Here is a 25169-nt window from a genome sequence, read left to right as displayed (position 1 = left end):
ACTGATGTGAAACACAAACACTCAGAAACTCAAACTGTGAGAGAGAAATGTCCCTTTGCGTCCAGCAACAGAGACTCAGCGGCTGGCGAAAAGTCAAACACAAAATCTGTGATAACTATCAGATGTTCTGTTAGTAGGAGAATCTGATATTTATCATCTGTTACACAAGCAACCCGATAGGGGGCGCCAATTCGCCTAGTTTATTGGCATGGTCTCAATCAACAAGCAGAAAATCCTTGTTTTTATCCTTCTGTATGGGTTTATTCAGTAGTGTTGGTGAGAACCAGAAGGATAGTCCAGTGTTTCTGATGCTTGAACTCTAAAAGCTGCAAAGTAGCACATCGCCCCTCCTGTCATTCTGAGTTTACTCCCAGCAGCCATTTAAACACCTTTTAAATGTTTTATGATACACTGCACTAACATTAGCAGGTGTGTGTTCGTGGTGAGAGCAGAGAACACCAGATGATATTTTATACTATTTATGCACATCTGAGTTGAAGAAATGAAAGTCAGAAATCTGAGTATGAAACTCTGGGATCAGGAGTCTGTTACAGCTGAGGCAGTCCTGTCCACATAGTTTGAGCTTTGACAAGAGAAAATGGTTACATGTTTCTTGCTATGCTGTATGCTCTTCTGTTGTTGGGATTGAAAGTTTAATGACATAAATAGTTCTTTAAAGAAAGCTATTATGTTTAAAAGAGCTTTTTTTTGGATGCTATAAACAGAAACGAGGACATTTTTAAGAGTTATGTCAAGATAATGAATGCGTCTCCATACTTTTTTATTTGTTCCCATAGATAACTGCAGATAAAATGTTGAAGATAAAATGTTTCCATCCACTCATCATCAGCATGAATGGCAGGTTAAGTTTGAGTATTTAAAGGCTGCATCTGATCCCTTCAGTGTTTATTGATGGACTAAAAACTCAAACGAGTTCAGAAATTGGTTGTCACTTGCCAAACTGTTTTACTCCAGAGCAACCAATATTTATGACGTTGTTGAGGAGCAATCTATGAACCTCGGAGCACAAGCCTGTGGTGAGCCAGTAGTGTGACTGTCCTCAGTGTTGCGAGCTTCACATCATGGTGGACTGAGGATTTGAACTAAGAAAGAAGCTGCTTTTGAGTTTAAATAGAAGTTGCACCTGCAAAGATGTACAAGCGATGCCTTCTGGTGAGTGGCTTTATGCTCAGATGAGAAAAAGACCGAGAGATTTGCTCCCAAATGGGAAGACGAGAAGAAAGTTCTGAGAGCTTAATATGAGGCTTTGAAACTGTGGACACTTCTACTAACAGGCAAGCATGGCGGTGGATGCATTATGCTGTGGGAAAGAACAAAGTGGATGACATAAATAAAGGTGGACGGGCTCCATATTATTCAACTCAACAAGACAGCTGAAACTTAGTTTGTTAGAAAAAAAGTTTACAACAAATTCTTCAAACCTTTGCAGCCAGTCCTTGTTTTGAAAATGTCCAGTTTTCCAGAAGGAGAGTTCAAAAACTCAACATGTATTTAATTCAGGCCCACAATGAGGGAAAATACTGCAAATTGTTTACAAGCTCTGCAGGCCTTTTCACAGCTATCAGTTTATACCTCCGCTACAGAAATGACAAAACACCAGCTCTGGTTTAATCACCAAAGAAAACTCTGACAGGAGCAACGTTTTGCACTTTGCTCCTGTCAGAAGCTCATCTCCAGTCACTTAGAGACACGTGATGTTTTTTTTTGTTTTTTTTCCCAGACTGATCCACTGAGTGGAGCTGTCACCAGGCTGTGATTGATGCCACGCATTGACCGAGAGCCCAACCTCCAGACCCCATCCAGCAGCTAATAGGTCACCCAGAGATGTGATGTTCAGCCTGCATGACCCCCGCGCCGTGTTGATGTATGGTGCTGGATGTTGGTGTGTGTGTGTGTGTGGCCTGCTCCTTTACCGTGTATTCCGCGGCGTTATGGGAACACCACGCTTTCACACGCGTTTTGCGCACGACCTGATCCTATTGGATGAGCAGTGCAGGGGATATTAGTGATGTTAGAGAGAGAGAGGGGTTGGGAGGCGGGGAGCTCCTGTCTCTCCAACGGCAGACGCACAGCGCTCCTGATCGCACTCTAGATGCCTTTACAGCAGACGCACCTCTGTCAACTGTGATGATCGTTCCCCTCCCTCTCTTGTGCAGCGGAAGGCGAGAAGACTCCGAGGTTTAATGCCATTGCAGAACACGTGGAGAGCCCCGCGGCCGTGCGCCTTCCCTCCCCTCCCTCCCCCGCTGCCATGGAGGAGCGCGCAGGCGGTGGTGCAGCGCTGGGGAAAATGAGCGAGAGGTGCAGAGGAGGCAATCAATGATTGCGCGGAGAGCTCCTGCGCGTCTTGGCAAGGTCGGAGCCGAGCGTGGATGAGATTATGTCCGAGTGGAGACAGCAAGGACGGACTTTTCTGCTTCCTCTCCGGGGATGCCCCCTGAAAAAACTGAAAAAACAACAAGAGTTTCTCTCTCAGAGGCGACGAAGACCCCTTTCCCTGCGTTTGCGCGATCATGCTTGAGCCTGTATTTGTGACAATCTCTTGTCGCTCCCACCTGGCAGATGAAGTTTCCTCGCTTTGGATGATTAGTCGGTTCTGTCGCTCGCTGCCGAGTCTACCTAAGGTGATTTAGAGGCTGCAGCAGCAGCAGCAGCAGCGGGGGATCCAGCTGTGTTTACTGGACGGTACGCATCTGCCGCTGTCGCTGTCCATGGTGCTGAATCCGGGCTCCAGGAATGGTGGAGACGCTGAGTATCGCAGTGATTGGTGCTCCCGGAGTGGGCAAAACTTCTATAATCCGCCAGTTCATCTATAACGATTTCTCGGAGGCGTACACGCCGACCAGGAGCAGATATGTATACAGACCCTCGGTCATTCTGAACGGGAACATGTATGAGTTAAAGGTTTTGGACGTCCCGCCAATCTCCTCCTTCCCAGCAAGTGCCAGTCAGGTAATGTGGCTCACTTTTAGCAGATGTTTAACCCCTAAATGATTCTACTTTCACCTCGTAAAATAGAACATACAATCCATGATTAAATACACACGCAAACACACATTTATACACAGTATGTCTTTCTTTGTCTCACAAGGACTTCACATTGATTCTCATTCATTTTTCATTCATTTCGGCTGCCTGACCTTTACCCTAAATCTAACCATTTCCAGTGTGTTCCTAACCCCTAATCCTAATCTAAACTCAATTCATACCTTAGTCCTAAAGCCAAACCCTAACACAAAAACAGCAGGACTTCTTTTGGGGTCCTGGCTTTGGGCCCCATAAGGAGCAGTTGGTCCCTACAAGGTAGAATTTGTTAGGAAAATAATCCTCAAACTGTATTAAAAACAAGGCGACACACACACACACACACACACACACACACACACACACACACACACACACACACACACACGCACGCACGCACCCACACAAACACACACACGCCCACAGACACAAACACGCACATTCCCTTTTTTAAACTCAAATCTTGATTAACTAATCAGCATCTCCTGGCAGCTACAGCCAGATGACAAAATAAGAACCTTATTTATCCCCTTTTCACTATCAGATGCCTTTACTTGTTGCTATGGGGACTGACTTAAAGCCTTGGAGCATCACTTTGTAAACTACACCCCTCATGAGGAAATTATACATTTTTTAAATCAATCACGAGATTGTCTTTGGTCGATTTCTGCCTACAATACGGCGGCACTCAGAGTCAGGTGCAGTCAGATGAGCTGATGATATGATGTTGCTGCTGCATCTATTTAAACTCTCTGTGAAAAGACAGAGCAGACTGGCCTTTTATCCACGGCCAGGGGTCATCTGCTACCTCTGATTAGTAGAAGACACGTTTGAACGAAGGGATACGTCGAGAGGAGGCTCTCGGTATCTTTCTGCGTTTTGCTTTACTTAGACATTTTAAAAACAACTGAATGTCCTTTAAAGTTTCTCCTTTCAATCACTCAAATGAGTGTATTTAAAATATTGCCTGTCGCAGCTATTTCCAGTGACGTTTTGGTACTTGTTTTTTGATGGAAAAAACCCCAAAACATTAAAATTTCAGAACATAGATTGTGAAGTTTCAATAACTTGAATTAGTTTTACTGGGCATTAAAAAAAAGAAATCCTGAGCACCAATCCTCCAAGTCTTAAATCCCGTCTTTGTGCCGCCGTTCCTCTAGTGTGGAAACACAAAGAGGGAATTTGGAGGAATTTAGACAGCTTAGAGAGAAACCTGCTTTATGTGTCAAAATCAGACTTCAAATAACCATTAAACATTTCTTTGTTATTCTCCATACATACAGTGCTTTGCAAAAGTTTAATACCTCCTGAACATTTTCACTGTCGGTTTTCGTCCACAAACTTTGCTTTGTTTCATTAGGATGTTGCTTAAAAAAACAAGCAAACAAAAAAAAAGGCGAATAAACATCAAGATAAAAACAAATAAGGTTATGTTTTCCAAAACGGTTTACAAATAAAATCTGAAAAGTGTGTTGTGCATTTGATTTCAACCCACCTGATTCAGTATCTTGTAGTTTGACTTTGACTGGATCACTGTGCCACCAGATTACTCGTTAATAAGCAGTTTTACTGTAGCTGTACATTTAGGGCCGTTGTCCTGGTAGAAGGTGAACCAAGGCCTAAAACTCAACGTTTCAAGAATCAACCAGATTTCTTCAGTGATTTTCAGAAGCTTAGCTTCATCCTTGTTCCTGTCAACTCTGGCACGACCTGTCTCTACAGAAGAGAAGCGTCACCACGGATTCTACTATGATGCTGCCACCTCCATGTCTCAGAGTGGGGACGGTGAGGTGAAAGAGTTTGATTTAAGTCTCATCTGGCCAGAACGTCTTTGCTATGTCCTCTACCTGACTTGTTCATTTCACTACAAATGAAACTTCTTTGAGCTTTTTTTCCAGCATTGTCACTCCACCGTTAAGGCCAAATATCCGGAGAGCGCTATTGATCGTTGTACTGTCAACACACTCTGCCACCTTCGCTTCGGTTCTCTGCAGATCCTCCAGAATGACCATGAGCTTCTTGGCTGTGAATTATGCTCTACTTATCAGTGTAGGTGGGTGGCTGTATCTTGCAGTTGTGCAACACTCTTTCCATTTTCACATGAGGATTTTTAGTGCACTGAGATATTGAAAGCCTGGAATATTGTTGCATAACCTAATACTGCTTTAAACATCTCCACTGCTTTACGTCTGAGCCGTCTGATGTGTTCCTCCATGATGCTGTTTGTCCTCCAACAAACCTCTGAGGCCTTCACAGAACAGCTGGATTTAGAGTGAGATTAAATTACACCTGAGTAGATTTAGGTTACAATTTCATTGGGTTGATGTGGATTTTTTAATTTTTAATTTTTTTAGAAGTCTTAGAGGTTAAACACAAATTGGCACCACACCTCCAGCTACTGTAGAGGTGACCTTGCCTAACTTTACACATGGATGTGGACATATCATTAACTCTCTCTAATAGCCAGTCAAGTATGTCTTAACCTTGCACCAAAGATCACATCCCGTCTGCGTCGTTTGCAGGGTCTGTCTGACTCTTGTCTGCGATGACTTTCATCAGAGAAAATCTCCCAGGTCAGCACACCAACCTGGCAATTACTGCAGCAGAAAATGTCTTCTTTTCTCTCAGCTTCACTGACAGTTCCTGCAAGAAAAGCTGTGGTTATCCAACAGACGAGCAGCTGGCGGCGTGTGGGCCGGCAGAGGGGCCCTGAGCAATCCACCTGTCACAATTACAGCTTTTCTTCCACACCTAATGTTTCATCAAAAGGTGATAAGAGGTCAGATGTCCCCTGTGTGCCACCAACAGGGACATTTTATAACGATTCGTTCTGCTAAATGTTGCCGCTCGGAGAACATGAAGGTGAGTGTGAACAGAAAGCAGGAGTAAGACGAGATGAGTCTCTTGGGGTTGAACTGTCACTAAAGGTTGAGTCGCTTCAACAAGCTTTTGGCGCATCAGTGTTACCGGGTCGCTTTTGAGAACATCAACTGAGGGCTACTGTCACATTTTTGTCAGACAGATCGGTGGGGTTTTATTTGCAGAGGAACGGACCTGGAAAAGTCTGCTCTCTGCTCCTGTTGTGTCCTGCTTGTCCTCACTTTGTTGATGTCCTCTGGTCACAGGCAGAGCACTGACTGGGCAGCAAGTCTGAGTCACTGTGTCTGTCTGCATTGACCCCATCAGCGGAGACACGTAACCCGAATCAGGGGCTGTGGGTATACCGAGCAACACAAAGAACAGTGATTGAAATTTACTCGCAGCATGTAGCAAATTGAATTAAAGCACCGTTCCCAGTTACAATACTGCAGGGAATAGACCACCGATGGAGGTCTGAGTGGCTGCAGTCAATTAGACATTTTCTAAAGAGCTTAATGGACACCATCAGAGTAACAGTGACCAGGCGAGGAGTAATCTGTCCTCTGAAATTTGTGATGAATAAGCCGAAGGATGCGTTGAGTCAGTACGCCTCCATGCTGATGCAGCCTGGCCGATTTTCATCATCTCAGATTGTTTTTAAAAGGCTACTTGTGACCCAGTTTCCACCAGACTTTCATGCTTGCTATAGTCCCTGATTTCTGTTATTTTACTGAGATCTGTTTGCTTCGCAGAATGCCTGTTTGCTGCTGATAGCTTCCAGAGGACAGCTGTCACAGTGCGGCCATCGGATGTGGTGACAGATGGATTTAAGCTTGATAGAGCATTCAGCATGATGGGTCTTGTCTTATTCTGTCTCTTGTTGTTTTTTTTTTTTTCTTTCTTTGTGCCATATCTCCATGACTTCCACCCACTGACGATGCTCCCTCTCCCTCTCTCGCTCCTCTCTGGGCAGTTTCTCAGTTATCTCTCTAAATGCTCTCTGTGTGAACTGTGCAGAAATTAGAGCATTTTATGTAACACGTTGTGTCGTTTGGACTTTTGTGAAAGCACTTGGAATATGTACCCATCTGTGAAGAGATTCACAAGTTATCTAAAAGCTGAAAGGACGCAAAAGTTTTTTTTGTTTTTTTTTACGATAGTCTTTGTCTTCTGTTTCGTAACCCTCTGCATGTGAAACAGCTCAGCAACGTTTTGATATCTATAGTTTCTGCTTTCTTTTGCAAGCTGCCATGCTTCCCACAGACTGAGCAGTGTGACTATGTTTCTACCAGAAAAAGTTTGTTTTCATCCTGGTTTGTCTGTGTTGTGTTTTTGTTGCAGGTGGGTCAGAACTCCATGCAGAGCATTAATCCATCAGCATCTTTCCAGAATTTGCTCTACTTCATATATAAACACACTACCCACAAAAAGATAAGGAGATTCGGCTTTTGAGGGAAACGTTAGGATGACCCTAAAATGTACTATTGTAACTTAATGTCCAACTATTCAAATTTTCAGTACTTTTCACACAACTTGCTGCTCTCATTTGCAATGGACAGTAAAACTGACAACAGGCGTTTGATCCATGAATCAACTAATACATTTCCTGGTTCAATCAGAGCTGGTACTTAAGCAGACCTCCTCATCAAGTTGTTCACGTTTTCACATCATCTCAGATGGAAATAACAACTGAGCTTAGAGTGCCACAAAGTGCCGTCAGCCTGTTGTAAGAGAGAGAAACTGGGAGAGTCTCCGAAGTGGACGTCCTCTGGCCACATCCCACACTGATGACTGCTTCCTTGTGTACAGTGCAGCACAGAATGATGAGCGCCCCTCAACTCCTGGCACATTTAAGGGTGAGAGGCGTCCAAGTGTCACGTCAGACCATTTGAAACTGATTACATCGGTGTGGTCAGTGTTCTAGATGACCTATAACACCAGGACCAGGCGTCGTCTTGCCTGGCCCAGAGAGCAGTTGTGCTGGATGAGGTGTTGGAGACGTCAAGGAGAGCGCTGCGCATCAAGCGCTGTGGTGGTGGTGATGTTACAGTGTGGGCAGGTGTGTCCAGCGAACAGAGGTGTTTTTTGTCCAGGGCTGCGTTAGAATGGATGAAGTGGGGAGATGGATGTGGATCCAGATTAGATGGAGAGCATCTGTGAACATTAGTTTTCAAGTCTCAGTCTTGAATAATTTTCACCCTCTGAGAGGTTTTCTGCCCGGATTGTCCTGATTTAGTTCTGTCCATTTTCCCATTAACTCTGACCAGCTTGTTTGTCCTTCTAACACCAGAAAACAACATTTACCTCTGAACTTTTGTTTTTCCACTCTTTCATGAAGGAAAGTTTTGTGTAGTTCAGGACTAATAGTTGTCCTGGGGACTGTTTCTCCCGTCTGAGCTGTAAATCTCTGCTGCTCCTTCAGAGTCTGGACTCAGTCTGATTGCTTAGGTCAAGGGTCACTTTACACTCCAAAGAGCCATTCATAACCTCAGTCCCTTCTGTGTCCACCTTTGATGCAGTGTGCTGTATGAAATGTTGATATGAGTGGAAAATTATTGGAAAAAAGAACATACTGTATTTTCCAACAGCAAGAAAAATAAATCTAATATAAGCATTACATTTAGTATCCTTCTGTTGTAGCAATGCAAAGTTATTATGCCATCAAAATATCAAAAACTGCTGAAACCTGCGTCTAGTTGGTTCTGTATTATTTTCAAAGTTTCTAAGAGTCATTAAAGAACGTCCACAGAGCCACATGTTGCTCTATGAAATGTTATCACAGTGGAAGGAGATGAACTTAAAATACTGACTCATTTAAATGATTTTATTTGTAAAACTTTTTCTTCCACTTCATAATTATGTGTTATATGGTTTCGCTCTATCACATAAAATCCCATAAAATCCTTTGCAGTTGTTGGTTGTGGATACTTGTGCAAAGTACTTTGTTGTTGTGTTTTTCATATAGCACAAGCCCAGGTACTTTTCTCTTTTTAAAGCATTAAATAAGTATCAATAAGTTAAAATGAAAATCACATTTACTCCCCTTACAGAGTGTTAATCAAAAAGAGTAGACCTGGATCATTCACTTGTCATTACTCTTAGTTCTAGAGTTTGTAATAGATTTTCATGAAACCTCCAGGGAAACTAAACTAAAACATGTATATGTATATTTTTTCCATCCTTCTGTATCATCCATGTGCTAAAAGAGAAAGACATGTAAATGAATGAGACTGAAGATGATAAGTGGATTACATAAGATTTGGACAAAGCCAGACTGATCCCAGATTTACAATCCTGACAGCAGCTTCATGTGCAAACCAATCCGTTCCAAGATCACTTCAGCTTTCTGTAACACATCATAGTACTCCGAAAAAAATATTTTACTCTGTCTCCAAAGAGGCAAAGACACTGAGGAGTGATATATCCTGCCATCTTTAATGATTCTCCAACTGTAGGTCATCATTGATTAATTGAAATTTCACCTGTGGGGCCTGTAATAGATTTTATGTGCTAGTCAGGCGCTGTGGCCTTTGCATGACACGTCTCTAATTGCTCATCAGCCTTTCCCCACCACGATACACCCGGTGCTCCAGCATTATCCGTCACAAACACACATACCATTAACGGCCGCTCTTCTTCTTCGCCTGTCCTGATACTCAGAGATGCAACAGCTTTTGTCTTTGCATGCTGGAAACTGACCAGGGCCCGCTGTTGTCAGGGAGACACGTTCTGTTTGGGTCTTGAGGAGCGAAGGATGAGATGCTCTTTTTCCGCACTGGTTAGAAGGCCGATTGAAGGATGCAGACAGTGGGGCCACACTTTGCTGCCACACTCCGCACTCTCTCATCCCACAAGCATGCTCAACGCGCTCTCGTACGCACATCGGCACACACACACACACACCCACACACACACCCTGATGTTTTGCTTTATGCTCATCAGCGGTATACATGCTCCAGCACTTGGTTTTTGTTTATTTGCTCTGTTCCTTGCTTGGCTCTGCAGACGTAGTGTTGCTCTCAAGCTCCACCTCCGCATTTAAAACCAGGATTTGGATGACAAAGAGATACGAGATGAGAACACAAGCTGCTATTTTTAGGCCACGAGATGTGAGGCTGCAACTGAAAGCGGCCGCCGTGTGCATCTCATATCTTCAGCTGCCTCAATTAGGATTGAGCTGTGATGAAATGCGTTGCTAAGGGCAGAAAATATGCATTGTTTACCTGAGAAACACAACAAAATGGGGATTGAAATAGCTTTGGATTCTAATAAAGTTACACTGGGACTTCGATATTTGCAACCTCAGAGCCGACGTGAGGTTGCATGAGGCCAAAAGCAGAAATACATTTTTGTTCAGCAACACCGTGTCCCCCATTGCTGCTCCAGTTTGTGGTGATTCTCACATTTAACACAACTTATTTTACAGGTGACTAATGAGGCAATAAAGGATTATATTGATAGACACCACTTCCCCGTAACCCTGCAAGGATACAAAGCTTAGACAATGAATGGACTTAGCGTAGCGTATGATGCAAAACAAACATCTATCACAACCACAGCACCAACATTTGGCTTGGTTGGTGCTGGTTTCATGTTTATATGGAAGGTTTGTTCTGAGAGTTCAGCTGTCTCACTGGAACCGGGTCACTGTTTTTCATTTGTGTTTCATTACTGTATCTCTGGTCATTGTTGAGGTGTTTTTTGCCATTAGGTTTCCCATCAACACATATTTGTCCTAAAGCCCTGTGTATCACTTTGTGTTTACTAGTCAGTATTTCACCAACTCCCCATAATCATATTCCACATACAGTTTCAGTACATACAGTTAACTGGACATGCCTAATGTCCACTAATCAACTACTGAGCAATTCATCCCTAAAAGAACACAAATACATATTTTATTTAGAAAAACAAGGTAAGAACAATGTTGTATTTCTGCTGAACTACTCAAATGGGCAGGAGAGCAATGACTATCCAAATATTATCCATTTAGAGACTGTTCATTCAACTTTTGAGAGTCTTCTGTCTGAGAGTCGTGTACAGAAGTTTTGTCCTCAGCAGGAACTTTACTGACCACGTATTCTGCATCATAAAATGGAAAAGACTATGTCACCATGGGAACATTAAACTGACTATCTAAGTACGTTTCCCCTCTGACATCAGAACAAAAAAAGAAATATATAATATTTAATATTCTTCTTCAGAATCCGCCCTGGAAAAAAAAAATCTATTACCTGTTAAACCGTCTACAGTGAATTGCAGTAGAATATTTTACCAACTCAGACACAAGCAACTGAATATTTTTAAATTAGCTACAAATGTTTGTTTTTTTTAAACAAAGCTTGACAAATATTTAGGTTTTTCTTAGTAGTCATGGAACTGACCGATTTGTTGTGTGACCTCATGCTCGTTTAGGGTCCCAAGGTCAGCAGGGGGGGCAGATGGCAGCAGTAATATCTGCCTCTACCCTGAGTCACTTCTTAATGGTGCTAAATGTCTTGGAAAGAGAAATTGTCATATTTACACCTGTTTTCTCACCGTCCTCTTCCCCGTTTCGCCTGCAGTACTTCCGTACGTCTCTCCTCCACGTCTCATCAGCCTCATTACCATCCCACTCATGTGAGACTGTTTCTTCCTGTTGACACGGACCCATAAATAACTTCTTCCAGGCCCAATGAAGGCAAATTCATTCTCACCAGCATGCTGACATTATCAGTAACATCACCACGCTGATCATCGCCTTTTTCCCTTATCTTACGCTGTCATAAATTATCAGCTGGAGGAGCAGCATGCTGGCATGAAAAAGACATTTTTGTGTGTGATTAAATTTCTCTGTTTTGAATTCAAGTTCTGGTGGAAAGGAGCAAAACTACAGAAAGCAGCATCAATCAACATCAAATCAATTTGTGTTTTAGTGTCACACATGTTGGTCTTATCAGCTTATCATTTATAGTATGTTAGACAGTCTGCATTTTGATATTTTGATATATGCTATTGAAAGCCAATATTATACAACAAAAGAAGGTTGAATAATCTGAGATGAATTAAAGTGTATCATCCAGCAACCACTAAACACATTTAATCTGAGCAGCTTTCAAAATCAAGGCAGTGTTTCAGCAGAGACTGTGATTATGAATGGATTATAATCTCTCTCCTCTCTCCGTTCTCTTTCAAAGACCTACACATTTATATATTGCTTCCAGATTTATTGCCACACCTGTTAAAAATGTGTCTCATTGCGGCATTAGAAACAAATCCCAATGTAAATGTAAAAGGATTCCTCCAACTCTGTGTTAGAGAACTGCAGCAAAAAGCGGCATCACCAAGTTATCAGGTTCCTCTTACATGTTAGAAAAAACAAAAGTGTAATTTGCCGAATTAGAGATGGAGAAACTTAGAGGAAACTTTCAGTGATGAACGCTCAAACAAAGTGAATGCTGCTTATGAGAAAAAAAGCGTTTCATGCCCACTGTTAGATACAGTGGATGATTTGTGATGCTGCAGGTCAGACAATGGGAACCTTGCTTACTCATTGAAAATGCCTGGAATTTTAAATCATCTGTATGCCTCCTCTACAAATCTCATCATCTAAATTGGTCAGTATTTTGTCTTTTAACAGGAAAATGATGACATCCAAAACATTTCTTCCTTGCCCATCTCGGCCCCTGGACTTAAATCCTGTAGAAAACGTTTACAACAAGCTGAAGAGTTTTTATATGCGGGGAGAGATTTCACAAAGAGGAAAGGTCAAAGACCCCCCTCTGAATGATCCAACATAGTGAATTGTTACAGGAGAAGACTAAGTGCTGCCATACTGGAAAACAAAGGTTGCACAAGATTTTAACAGCAGTGGTGCCAACAATTTTAACAATTGAGATTTGAAAAAAATAAAAATAAAATCTTGGAGTATTTATTCCCCTGAAAAAAATTTATTCTACTTAAAAATTGGATTTTGATGCATTTTCAGATGGTTTTACTGCAATAAAAAAAAATCATTGCAGTAAGGTGTTTTAAACAAATAATTTGCTTTATTATTTAAAAGTAGTTATTTGTGAAATTCTATTTGCCAGTGTTGTTGGAAATCATTATTAAAATGTTTGTCAATGAAAAATCCAAAAGTCCAAACCAGGACAAGATCCTCTCTCTCTCTCACAAGCAATACTTTTCCCTGTAGCCATCCCAGAAAGTTGCCTCTCTGTTTATTTGTCGAAAGGATTAGAAAAACATGCAAAGTATTGCCACAAAGCAAGTAGAAGTAACTTTTTCTTACCAATCAGTTACCTTTCAAAACACGTAGAAAGACGTGAAAGTTTTTATACACCAAGAATAAGTTGATCAAAGCTTCCCTGCTGTGTCTCTTCACACCAAACTGTTCTGAGTAAAAATAGTACCACTTGCTAAGACTTTGTTGTTTAAAACAACTTTGTTGTTATGACATGCTGAGTCAGTTTTGCTTCACTGTCTCTCACAGATCGACTATTAGGAGGAAAACCTAGATCCAGATCTGCCAAAGATGTGAGACAGACCAACATTCCCAACACTTCCAGTGCTTCCAATTTTTTCTGAATTAATTCTTCAGTTTAATTTAAGAGCAATGTGCAGTATTAAGAAGATATAATTTTTCGAGAGCATAACAATGCAGACCAGTAATAAAATCATAATAAGATCATCAGTCTTTCAAGGAACACATTTTTCCATTAGCAATACATTTAGTGCATGGAAAAGGCTCAGAAGAAAACGTTCTCCTGTGTTTCTGAACAATTTTGTTGAGCTGCAATGTAAATAACAAGATTGAACCTTACATAGAATATAATCATGAGTAAAATATTATGAAATTGGTGTTGAAAACAGAAAACTAAAGCACTTACTCAGTGATGAAATCCATTCGCCCATTTTCTGTGCTTTCTTCATGCTTGCAGCAGGTTCACAGGACAGCTGGTGCCTGTTTCCAGCGGTCACTGGGGGGGAGATGGGGTTCACTCTGCACGAGCCGGCTGTAAATCCCAGGGCAACACAGAGACACTCCAGGGCAAACAACCACGCATTCAGAACGTCATTTTTAAATGCATTTTTAGAGGCCAGTTAACCTAACATGCATGTCATTGGTCGGTGGAAGGAAACTGAGCAGACCTGTGCTTTCACAGAGGGAACAGGCACAGAAAGGCTGAGATTTGAACCCCCCAATCAGATTACTGCCAACAGTGCTGCTAACCACGGCACCACCATGCTGACTGATGAAATCCTAAAGCTCCTTTCCAGTAATTGTATTAGAGTAGCTGAAATGATTGTTTCCTGTACGGTTCCCACTGTATCCACAGCATGGTAAGCTAAATTAAACATAGATGAGTTTCATCTGAGCCCACGGCAGTCTCAGAAAGCCAAGCCGCTATTAAAGCAGAGCTGGTGGTGACTCTCTGTCTTGTTCATCCCTTGATCATTCTGCCTTTTTCATCTTTTCAGCATTCTCTCAGGCTTCTCCTTGTTTTTATTTTTATTTCTTTTATTTTCAGCATTTGTTTTTTTTTCCTCCAGAAGATCCCTTTCCCCTCTCCTTCAAGTTTCTGGCTCCCTCTTTTATCAGATCAAATATTTATGAATTCATTGCCTGCCGGTTGGGGCTGTTGGCGTGGTTTAACACAACACTTATGAGAGTTTGAGGAAACGCACCATGAACAGAAGTGAGGAGGATCACAATGTTTTTATTGTAACGTGCTTTTAATTATCAAACAAGACATTGTTCTTTACAAAGCTGAATGTGCCATGGGCAACAAATTCTGATATGGCAGTGAAATCAGTAAAACTGTTGCTTTTTCTTCCCTTGACTGACTCAGAGTGATTAGTTCTGTCTAACATAGGTCATCGTCCTTGAATGTGTGTAGCTAGGAGACCGAGCGGCGTTTTCTTCTCGGTGATCACCAAATTACTTTACATGAAGTAGGCAAAGCTCAGGGAGTCACGTCAGCTTCAGGAATTCATTCACTGCTCACCTTCCCTGCAGCAGAGGCATGCAAAATGTGATAAAGAGCCAAAGAGCCTTTAGAATATAACAGGAACACGCAGCACATGCTCTTCAGTTAGCTGCCCACTGTAATCACTCTGGTGTGCAAGTATGTAAGTATCTGAGAGGTGCTGCAACAACAATAATGCACGGCTTTTACAATGCAAACAAAGAAACTTTCTGAGCCATTTCAACATTTTTCAGACTAATCCCAAAGAATGCTCAGATCTTCAAACCACATAAATCAGCGATCTACCGGAAGTTACTTCAAGTAGTTTGAAGTAGGAGGGAAATTAATGTCTGGTTGAAAACTAACAAAGCACATTGTCAGAAACACTCCATATCTGTGGTGAGGCATAGTGGTGGCAGCATCATGCAGTGGGGATGCCTTACAGTGCAGAGGCTGTTTGTTTGTTGTGTAAATCCCACTTGCTCAATAAAGTTTATTGTGAGGAGAGGACAAAGAACCATTATGTAAGTAGACTTCAAAATAATAATAAACGCCCAAGTTAAAATGACTTAAGTCAATAACCAAAACGTCAACATAGATATTGAACGTCAGTCGACACAACCAAGTCAACTAGCGCTTCAGAATTTATCCAGAAAATTAATTTAAGGGAAGCTAGGTGTGCTAGAGGCTTTCAAAGCTAGCAAAAACCCTAGAAGTAAAATTAGCTCTGTTATTAGCGCATTAGCGAATTACTAGAAGTGAGCCTACCACTGGCTAAAACTGTGAGGATTTGGTTTTCTGTGTGTTAATTTAGTTCCTTGTTGTCCCGTCTTCCCTTTGATTGTCCACAGTTGTCCCTTGTTTCCCCTGATTATCTTCCTTGTGTGTTTAATCCCACCTGTATCTGTGTATCCCTGTCGGGTCCTAGTCGTTTGCTTGTTGTGCCATTAGTCGTGTACCTTCCCAGTGCTAACAGTGTGTTTGAGTTCTTAGCCTCATCATTCACCTGTGCTACCTGGATTTCTGTTCACCTTCCTGCTCATCATTAAAATAACCATTTCTCACAATAACCTGGGTCCACCGCCTCTATCCTCACCACCACCAATACAATCAATTCATGACAAAGACAAATCTAAAACAAAGAAACAGCATCAACTGGCTGACAAAATTATGTGTGTAATTTTTTATTGTAATATATAAAACTTTAAAATTTAAGCTGTTTTTTTCTTAAGTCAATTTTGGGCATATTTTTGTGTTTTTCTCTGTCATTCAGGAATGGCTGGATCTGCGCTGCAGAGGCGTCCGCAACGCCAACGCTTACATCCTGGTGTACGACATCTGTTGTGTGGAGAGCTTTGAATACGTGAAAATGATCAGACAGCAGATAGTGGAGAACAGGTACACTCACACGTTTCCCCTCATCATGATCTACAACCTTTTCACTTCATTGCTCATGTCTTAAATAAAGCTGCCTCATATCTCAATTAAGCACCAGCAACAAAGCTTTTTAGTGTAACAGTTGCAACAGATATACGTTTACTCTTTCTGTGGTGGTATCTTTTAATTTAGCGCCATCCTCCTTGAAATCTGAGCAACTTTGTTTTGACATTTGATGCAGCGCTTCTTCACGAGCGTTGTCTAAGGCAGCACCAGCAGTTTGAAGATTATGTGGGGGATATTTCTGCTTTTATTTGACATGAAGGGAACAACGGGTGAAAACAAGGGTGATAAAATACAGATCCAAAGTCTCCTGAACGGCTTTGTGTCAACATACATGAGGCTAAAGGGCTGAACATCAAGGATCAGAAGAAAACCTGCTTTGTTATTCACAACACTGGCACACTTGAATATATTTCCATATAGAGAGGGACTTCATTTGTTTGCTGTGTAGTACATGACCAAGCTGCCACCACAAAGTCCATCCTCCCCTCCATGTTTATGGTCAGAGACAGAAACCCATTATAGGCAACGTGCAGGGTCTATGCAAGAGGAATCCCAAGCAGGAGAGGCGTGTTTTCACAGGACGCAGATCCCATGTCAGAATGAAAGAGACTCACCAAGCGTCAGGCGGGGACCAACCCAGTGTGGAGTTCATGAATAATGGAGGTATCGAGGGTTTCTCTTTCTGTAGCTCCAAAAGAACAAAATGTTGGGTTGAAATGATCTGGCTCTACAAAAATTTGCTAAAAACCAGAGTAACACAGAATTTCCTCTTTTATTTCTGCAGCCCTCTAGCATGAAGCCTTCCTTTAGTTCACTGAAGCTTCTGATGGCGCCAGGTCCCTTCCCACATGGTTTTCATAAAAAGACATGAATCCAAACACTTTCACGTAGATTGTTTCTCTCCCTCTGAGAAATCAATGATTTGTGAGATGATTTTTAGTTTACGTGAGATTACTGAGCACTGCCTCAGGGCTTGAAAAATGAACTGTGCATCTGTCTCTTTTTATGTAATTGTAACAACTCCATCAAGCTATTGGTCTGTGAAAGCAGGTGTGGAAATATGCACTAACATGCGAATCATTGTCAGAGATTTTCACCCAATTTGGGACAAAAAGATCTTTGTTCATTAATAGAAGAAAAGATCAATTAATAATTCATCAGTTTTTGCAAGATTTTACCTCTGCATAATCTTTGCAGTCATTTTAGCAGAAGATTTATTATCTGATTTAAAAGCTTGCAGAGGATTTCACTTCACTAATGCTCCAAATCCATTTGTTAACTTGAATGAAGTGTACAGCTCCAGCTTAAGCAATGCAAAAGAATTTTATTGCATTGAAATACAATTTGTTCTAAGTAATCTCTATTTTTATTATTTGACTGACTCAACGGATCCCTAAGCCAGCAATAAGAATCTAGTAATAATGTTTTGACCTGAGAGCCTACAACAGAGCTTTTGGGTTGTGCTGCAGGACTCAGATTTATAAAATCCAGCTTTGGTCGGACATTTACATACGGTAATCTTCAGCATGAAATTACCTTGTTAGTCTTGTTTGTTTTTGTGCGAAACATTAATCCAAATCTGAAGATTGGGAAAAATATTACAAGTATTTGCCTTTTGTGCTGCTGGATTGTAGCCAGGTTACAAGAGCTTAAAAATGTAAACAGATTGAACAGGGCCAGGAGTAAAATAAACAGGCATATTACTGAAAAGTGAAATAGAAAAACATTGAAAAGTGAAAGAAAGACAATTTAGATCAAATAATTGAACGTTTTCACATCTGGGAGTTCCAGCAAGACAAAGTTCCCAAAAGAAAACCACAATATTTTAGATTATGCTTAAACACCAGGTCTGTGCTTGAAGACAAAAGTGCTCAAATTAATCGCCAGTTTAGGCAAGGACTTTGCACATGGCATTGAAATCTGTCTGCAACGTGATAAAATATATTAAAACCTCTAAATGTTGTTCTTAAAGTTCATAGAAGCTCTATGTTGGATAATCATTTTACACTAAAACAATTATCTTAAATCAGTGGTTCCCAAAGTGTGGGGCGCGCCCCCTAGGGTGGGTGCAGTGCCATTGTAGGAGGGACGGGAAGCAGTATGGATGAATGAAAAAAAAATTTACACGAAAGTGTTTCACTTTAAAGATGGTTTATAGTGTGTTTTGTTGCAACCTGAAGTTTGAAATAAGCTTCAGTGGAGTTTGAAAACAAAATATGCATATAGGTTTATGTCTGGTTGATCGATGTGTGTGCCCAGTTGATTTTTGGGTGGGGGGGTTATTGTAATCCGTAGGGGGGCCCAGAAAATCTTTGGGAACCACCCCCATGCTGAATATGAGTCAATTCAAACGTCTGACTGCAACTGTATCTTAAGGCCCAAATGTATGCCTTTGCTTGCCATATGTTTTCATATCCAGTAATACCTTAAGGGGCCTACTGCAGAGGGAGGCCCCTTGAGTCAGTGTGTGCTCTAATTTTCCACCCCCACACACCTCAGAAGATGGGCACACGCACATTCACTACACAGTGACAACAGGTTTGACAAACACCAAGCTGATAGCTGTGCCTTTTGAAACCAACCCCTCCTTTTTTTCCCACTTCACATTCTCCTTCAGGGAAGGCAGCAGCAGCGAGGTGCCAATCCTAGTGGTGGGTAACAAGCGGGATCTGCAGAGGCAGCGCTTCATGCCCCGCAGGGCCGTGTCAGTCCTGGTGAAGAAGACGTGGAAGTGTGGCTACGTGGAGTGCTCTGCCAAGTTTAACTGGCATGTGGTCCTGCTCTTCAAGGAGCTGCTGGGCATCGCCGTGGCACGGGGCATGCGCCAGAACCATACTTCCACCCGTCTACAGGGGGCGCTACAGAGGAATCGGTGCACAGTCATGTGACCCCTAGAGCTTCCTCCACCCCTTCTCACGTCTGTGGTGTAGCAGACCCTGGAGAAAAGGACTCTTTATCGTAATGGCTGGAAAAATACCCCGTGGCCTCCTGCTTAACTGAGCTGATTTTTCATGAGGTTTATTTGACTCTGCGCTGTAACAGACTCTGAAATTCCACACATGCTCATCTAACCACTTCCTAGTCTAATCCTGTGTAGAAAGGAGGAAGCCGATAGAAGCAACAGCAACTTGAGATCCAACAGAGTTATGTTTCCACACATCAGCCTGAAGGCTAAACATTTCAGGCCGGGTCTCCAAATGTAACACGACTCATACATCAGGTCTGTAACTGGGCCGGACAGCATAAAAGCTGTGTTTGTAAGACTCAAAACCAGAGAGGCAGCAATATTATTGAGTCTTCCTTTTGGATTTGTCATATTCAGGATGGTGAAAAGGCACAACTACAGATATGACGCATTAGGATTTACTTTGAGATACAAGGCCAATAATCCACAATAGAAGAAGACAAAGATAAAGAAAAAACAAAGGTGCACGTCACTGAAAATGATCAATAAGATTATTGGTTTCGGTGATTTAATTCAAGAAGGAAAACTCATCTATCACAAAGATTCATTACACAAAGACTGATATAGTTCAAGCATCTATTTTCTTCAAATTGGAGGATTATGGATCCCTGTTAATGGAAACACACAATTTAGTTTTTAAGAAAGTTTGAATATTACCGGTACACAAGATTGATTGAAAAGATTTTTAATGCAGATATGTCAATCTAACAAAAAATATGCTCTATATTATATAGTACAGGCATTCAGTGCTAAGTTGTGGTTCTTTTTGCATAAATTACAGTATAAATGTGACACGGCATCAAGGTTACCAGCATGTGGTTCTGCTAAGGTTTTGAGAAAGTCCATGTTGCTTTATTAGTAACCTTTAGCTTGTCTGCATTGTTGGTTCTTGTGTCTCTTATCTTTTTGTCAACAATACTCAGAAGTTTTTCTTTGGGGTTTAGGTCGGTCACATTTTAATTATTTAAGCAGGTATTTGTACTTTCAGCAGTGATACCAATGGCAAATCCTGCGGAAAAATGAAATTATCTCCATAAAGCATGTCAGAATAGGACATTATGACTTTGACTTTGGGTTTAAGTAAACACAGTGGACCAACCCCAGCAGCTGACATGGCACCCCATAATGATAACTGCCTCTGGGAACTTCACACTGAATTTCAAGCATCTTGGATTCTTTGCCTCTCAACTCTTCCTCCAGAATCTGGAACCTAAATTTTCGAATGAATTTCAAAATCTACCTTCATCTAAACAGAGGACTTTGGATCAGTGAGCAACAGTCTAGTCCTCTTTCTACTCGGACTAGACAGGATGCTTCTGTCAGGAGTGGGCTTATATGTTTTTCTACTTTTGGACACGTGATACAAGAGTCTTAGTTCACATACTGAATATTTGCATATATGACTGGAGATTCTTGAAGTATTAATTTCAACTGCCGTCTACATCTTGTGAATCTTTCCTGAACTCTTGAATGGGCTTCACTTTACAACCTTCTCAAGACTGTGGAGAATTTATCTGTTCTCCACGCTAAGTTCTTGATGTAGAGGTTGAAGAAGAGTCAGTGAGTTGAAGTCATGAATTCCATTTATTAATACCAAAATATAGCTGGTCCATTTTTCATGCTACCTTTAGGAATTAGCAGGACATAATGGCAACAAGTAACAGTTGGTAACTTCCTTTGTTAGCCTCCGTCTAAGCTACGCCCTAAAGAGGGCGTTCCCTAGTGTGTCATATCCTCTTCCCTTAACTTTGAAGGCGTTTCCTAACTCCTTTAGCCTTAGCTTTGCAGCTAGTTAAAAGAGACAAAAGAAAAACACAGAATTACTTATTCTCAACAGCTGAAAGATATTTCTTTGGCTTGTGCACCGTTCTCAGACACGCTTTTTCTTTACACTCAACTTTCCATTAAATGCTTGGGTGCAGCGTTCTACGAACAGCCAACCTTTACGACTTACTTTCCAGTTACTGTTTGTTGAACAACAATCATGACCACACCAAAACATTTCTGTATTAGAAAATACATTTTTATTGCTGTTTAGTTTAACTCATTTTTTGAGAAGCAAAAGTTTCGATTTCTATTTGATGTAAACTATAATCATCCAAATTGACCAAACTAAATGCTTGAAATATATCATACGGAATGTAGTGAATCTATGTAATGTACAAATTCCACTGCTTTAATTGAATTGCTGCAGTAAATTAAATCTTCTAGAAAGGTTTTCTTAAAATGTACATAGATATGATTAGATGGTATTTTATTTTAGGTCTGATGAATTAGCCTGCAATAGACATTCTTTCCCTGACTCTGCTACAGATTAGGGTAAAGGTTGTTCGTCCCCACCAAGGGTGTTTTAAGGTTGTCTTGCAGCTGAAAATACTGCAGTCCCTTATTATGACAAACTGTGCGGCTTTACACTACTGTCTGCCCTCACTCAGACTCTGTTTCTGCAGAGTATGTTGAAACTAGGGACATAGGGACATGCAGGAGCATAAAATAAGAACTTGTGCTAGCATTGTGTATGTGTGTGTGCTTAATGTACTTTAATTGTGGGCCCTGACAGATTTGTGGGGACCAAAATTCTGGACCTCAGTGGACGTTGGCATCCCCATGATGGTAGGTGTTAAGTGTATGCAGGTATCTATGTGTGAAGGAGAGGGCAAGCCAAGGCAAAGGGAGGCGGTTTGATAACTGACTTTCAGGCAGGTAAAGGACAAACACAGCAAGATAGGGAAACAGATGCTGATGCTTTGGATATGAATGGAGCAATAAACCCCTGCAGCGATGCCCTCAACCGACTACACACCAATATATCATATTGAAAATGCCTCTTGCAGTCGCTGTAATCCGTGTGCAATGCACTCTTCCATCCTATAAAAGTGCATAAACACAGCTCAGTGGCTTCTACATGTACCATCCAGGATGCAAATGGATCATTACTAAAGCTTTAACATCACTATTGGAATAGCGTCAAAAAGGCAATGTTGTGAGCAACTCTTATTTCTTTTGACTAGATCAAGGTAGGTACTTTGAGAACACATCCGACCAATTTGTATATAAGAAAAGCTCCAGAGGGATCATCTTGCATGCTATTGTTGGTAAAATCCAACAGGTCAGGGTTTAATTGCACTGATGTGAAAATGTGATCTTGTGTTTAATTATTTTTTTGTACTACATGGTTTCCTGGCTCCACAGTGAGCAGCTGAGTGTATGAATGTTATCATTTTTCAAAGGCATGTGAGAGCACAAGCTCATGATTTCCTCCAAATGTAGTGCTAATCCTTCAGTGGGGCCAGATGGTTGCATTTTTTGTAGTAGTACAAAAAACTGAGAGAAATATGTAGCAGAGTAATGAGAAAGCAACTGTGTGTAGCATGAGTTCCCATCAGTTTGTGTGTGTGTGTGTTTCAGAATTAAAAGGGCTACTGTTTGTTTCAGTTTTTTCAATCTGAAACCTTGTCTTTATTTTTAAGGTGTTGGTACTCTGAGTATTTTGTTTTTCTTTTTTGACATATGATGAATAAATAAATGCATTTGAGAATGGCAATCTTGTTTGGATTACTTCTCAATCATTTACAATGATCATGACAAATTAAGCATAATTATGACAACAATGCCATCTTGTGGTAAAGCAATGCTATCTGGAGCCAGAGAGAAGGGAGACAACAAATATCTGATGAAAACTTGCCTTGCATATCTGTCTTTATTAGTCAGGCAGACTAGATGATAATTTTGTTACTTGATATGGACTAAGTTTTTCATTAAAGTCTTTGCAACATATTGATTAATGATTTTTTCTAACTTAATTCTGCTTTAGACCTCTTCATGGGGCTGTAGTGGATTAAATCTAAGTAATAACATGTGATTGTATACATAAAGCTTGACAAAAATGTCTTCTGTGCATATTATTTTGTATATATAAATTTAATTGTGAAAAAGTCAAGTTTAGATTTTTTAACTACTTATCTTTTCCTTCTTCATTGAGACCAAATGGTGACACAGTCACCTCCATTTGGGTTCAGATGTTTTCAGCTGTAATGTGACTTCAGCTTCTTACATATGTACATTTAGTTGAAATTAGAATATATTTATTTCTACAGCTGGTTAAATAAAACCACACAAAAATGTACTGATGCTTACCAGAAAGCAGATCATTTGCAGAACAGAGAACCCTTAGGCTTGTTATAGAAGAAAATGTGTGACTGGTTCTCATTTTTTAGCATGACTTATGCAGTATTTATGTGCTTCCTATGCTGCATTATAAAGGTCTGATCCAAATAAGTTCCTTCACTATTTATAAATCAGACAAAAATGTTTTTTTTAATGAGTGCAAACCAGGCTTTTTGGATTTATAATAAGACAAAAGGGAAGCCAAGGCAGTTTATTTGTGTAGCACATTTTCAGCAACAGAGTAATTCAAAGTGCTGTTTAAAAGGAGAATAAAACAAACAAGCAAAAGCAGTTAATGTTGATGTTATTATGCTCACTTGTTAGTGAAAGATTTTCCTCCATCTTCCAGTGTATGGTTGATCCTGAACATCTTGAATGTCTTCATCAAACGGAAATGTCATGGTCAGATAGCTGGTTGTTCTAACAGGACAAAGACTACTGAGCCTCCTATAACCAGCCAGAATCTTGTTGTCTCTGCAGAAATCACGTAGTTAGGGTACAACTTGCTAAGAGTGTAAACAAGTTCCTGTGCATATTTTATTTTTTAAAAATTAAAAAATATATTTTTTTCTTTTAATAAAAAAAAATAAAAGAACTTCAACTTGTGCTCATTGTTTGTATTTTTTGAGAAGCTGAAGTGTATATTTCCATCTAGCAAAAAGAATGGTTCAAAGGCATAAAATTTAATTACGATTTGTATGTCCAGGATGAGTGTACATAAACTTCTGACATTAACAGTGTGTTAATGAGACAGAATAAATGTGTACCATCACCTTTGCATTGAATTCAAATGACAAATGGCAGAAGACCAAATGCTGATAACTGATATAAATAATAATTAACTTTTAATGACAGTGAAACCTTCATTAGGCTATATTTAGTACAGACACAAACTGTACTTTTCCCTGTATGGCGTCCTGAAATGTCTTCAGAAATACATCTGCGTGGTCACCTGACCCACTTGAGGTTAGGAATCAGAATCCCCACGCAAGTCAAGTGTTTAAGAATGTTTAGATGCACCGTCACGTGGTGCAGCTCTGAATCATAGACTGGACCTCACCGAGCTGTCGCTCCCATTCAGGCACCGGGGCTCGGGCAGCGAACAGCAGCGGCCGCTCCCGCTCAGAAACGCTGCCTCCAACAGCTTGGACCAGTCGCCATGGCGATAACTGCTCTTTTGGTTATAGCGCCAACCGGTTACAGGGAGAGCTTGTAGGGCATTTCCTCTCTGTTAAGCTCGGTGTCCTGAATCCGCAGCTGTCTGCATCAGCAAAGTGTCTTGGCATCACTTCTCGTCCTTCCTCCGGAGTCATGTGAAAGGGGTCCAGGGTGGTTGCTCTCGCCGTAGACCGAACCCTCCTCCCCGTCTGCGAGGACGTCCTCTCCCCAACAGCCGCAGTGGCGTAGTGTCCCTGTCTCCGCTGCCCCCTCCCCGGTTCGGTCCGGTTTATCAACCTGCGCCTCCTCGGCGTACGGCGGAGCCGAGGATGAGCGAGCAAGGGAAGGGCTCGGCATCCACCTCCACCGCGGCCCCAGCTCCGGGGTCGGACACCTACAAAGGCTGGCTCTTTAAATGGACTAACTATCTGAAAGGGTACCAACGGCGATGGTTCGTCCTTAGCAATGGCCTACTTTCCTACTACAGGTAATATATTTATTTTTGTGTGTTGGGAGTGCTGGATGTGAACGCACACAGAGTGTCATATTTCTGTCGGCGCATCAGGACAGCTGGCTCCCTCCGC

The 25169-nt window shown here is 41.2% G+C and overlaps 2 protein-coding genes and 1 long non-coding RNA gene across 5 annotated transcripts in view; 2 read left to right on the top strand and 1 right to left on the bottom strand.

Moving 5' to 3' along the window:
• Positions 1-789: 789 nt before the first annotated feature.
• Positions 790-22741, top strand: rasl10a (RAS-like, family 10, member A). Its single transcript, XM_028033547.1, has 3 exons — positions 790-2973; positions 16126-16250; positions 18913-22741. Exons 1-3 carry the CDS (start codon positions 2758-2760, stop codon positions 19181-19183), a joined length of 612 nt encoding a protein of 203 aa, XP_027889348.1. The 5' UTR covers positions 790-2757; the 3' UTR covers positions 19184-22741.
• Positions 20832-24594, bottom strand: LOC114154449 (uncharacterized). The gene is made up of 2 exons (XR_003597565.1): positions 24488-24594; positions 20832-23901 (listed from the first exon to the last, which is right to left on the bottom strand). It is a non-coding gene; the product is annotated as an uncharacterized LOC114154449 (long non-coding RNA).
• The window catches only part of osbp2b (oxysterol binding protein 2b), a 47054-nt gene continuing 46420 nt past the window's right edge, over positions 24536-25169 (top strand). For 2 of the 3 annotated variants that reach the window (XM_028033545.1, XM_028033544.1), the window contains exon 1: positions 24536-25072. In XM_028033545.1, coding sequence (XP_027889346.1) covers positions 24915-25072 — 158 coding nt within the window. In that variant the 5' untranslated portion in view covers positions 24536-24914. The remainder of the gene's footprint in view (positions 25073-25169) is intronic. The other variant, XM_028033546.1, reaches the window with a different exon arrangement.

This window comes from Xiphophorus couchianus, chromosome 12 (assembly GCF_001444195.1).
Source record: "Xiphophorus couchianus chromosome 12, X_couchianus-1.0, whole genome shotgun sequence".
Classification (NCBI taxonomy): Eukaryota; Metazoa; Chordata; class Actinopteri; order Cyprinodontiformes; family Poeciliidae; genus Xiphophorus; species Xiphophorus couchianus.
This window is presented reverse-complemented; position numbering and strand designations above follow the sequence as displayed.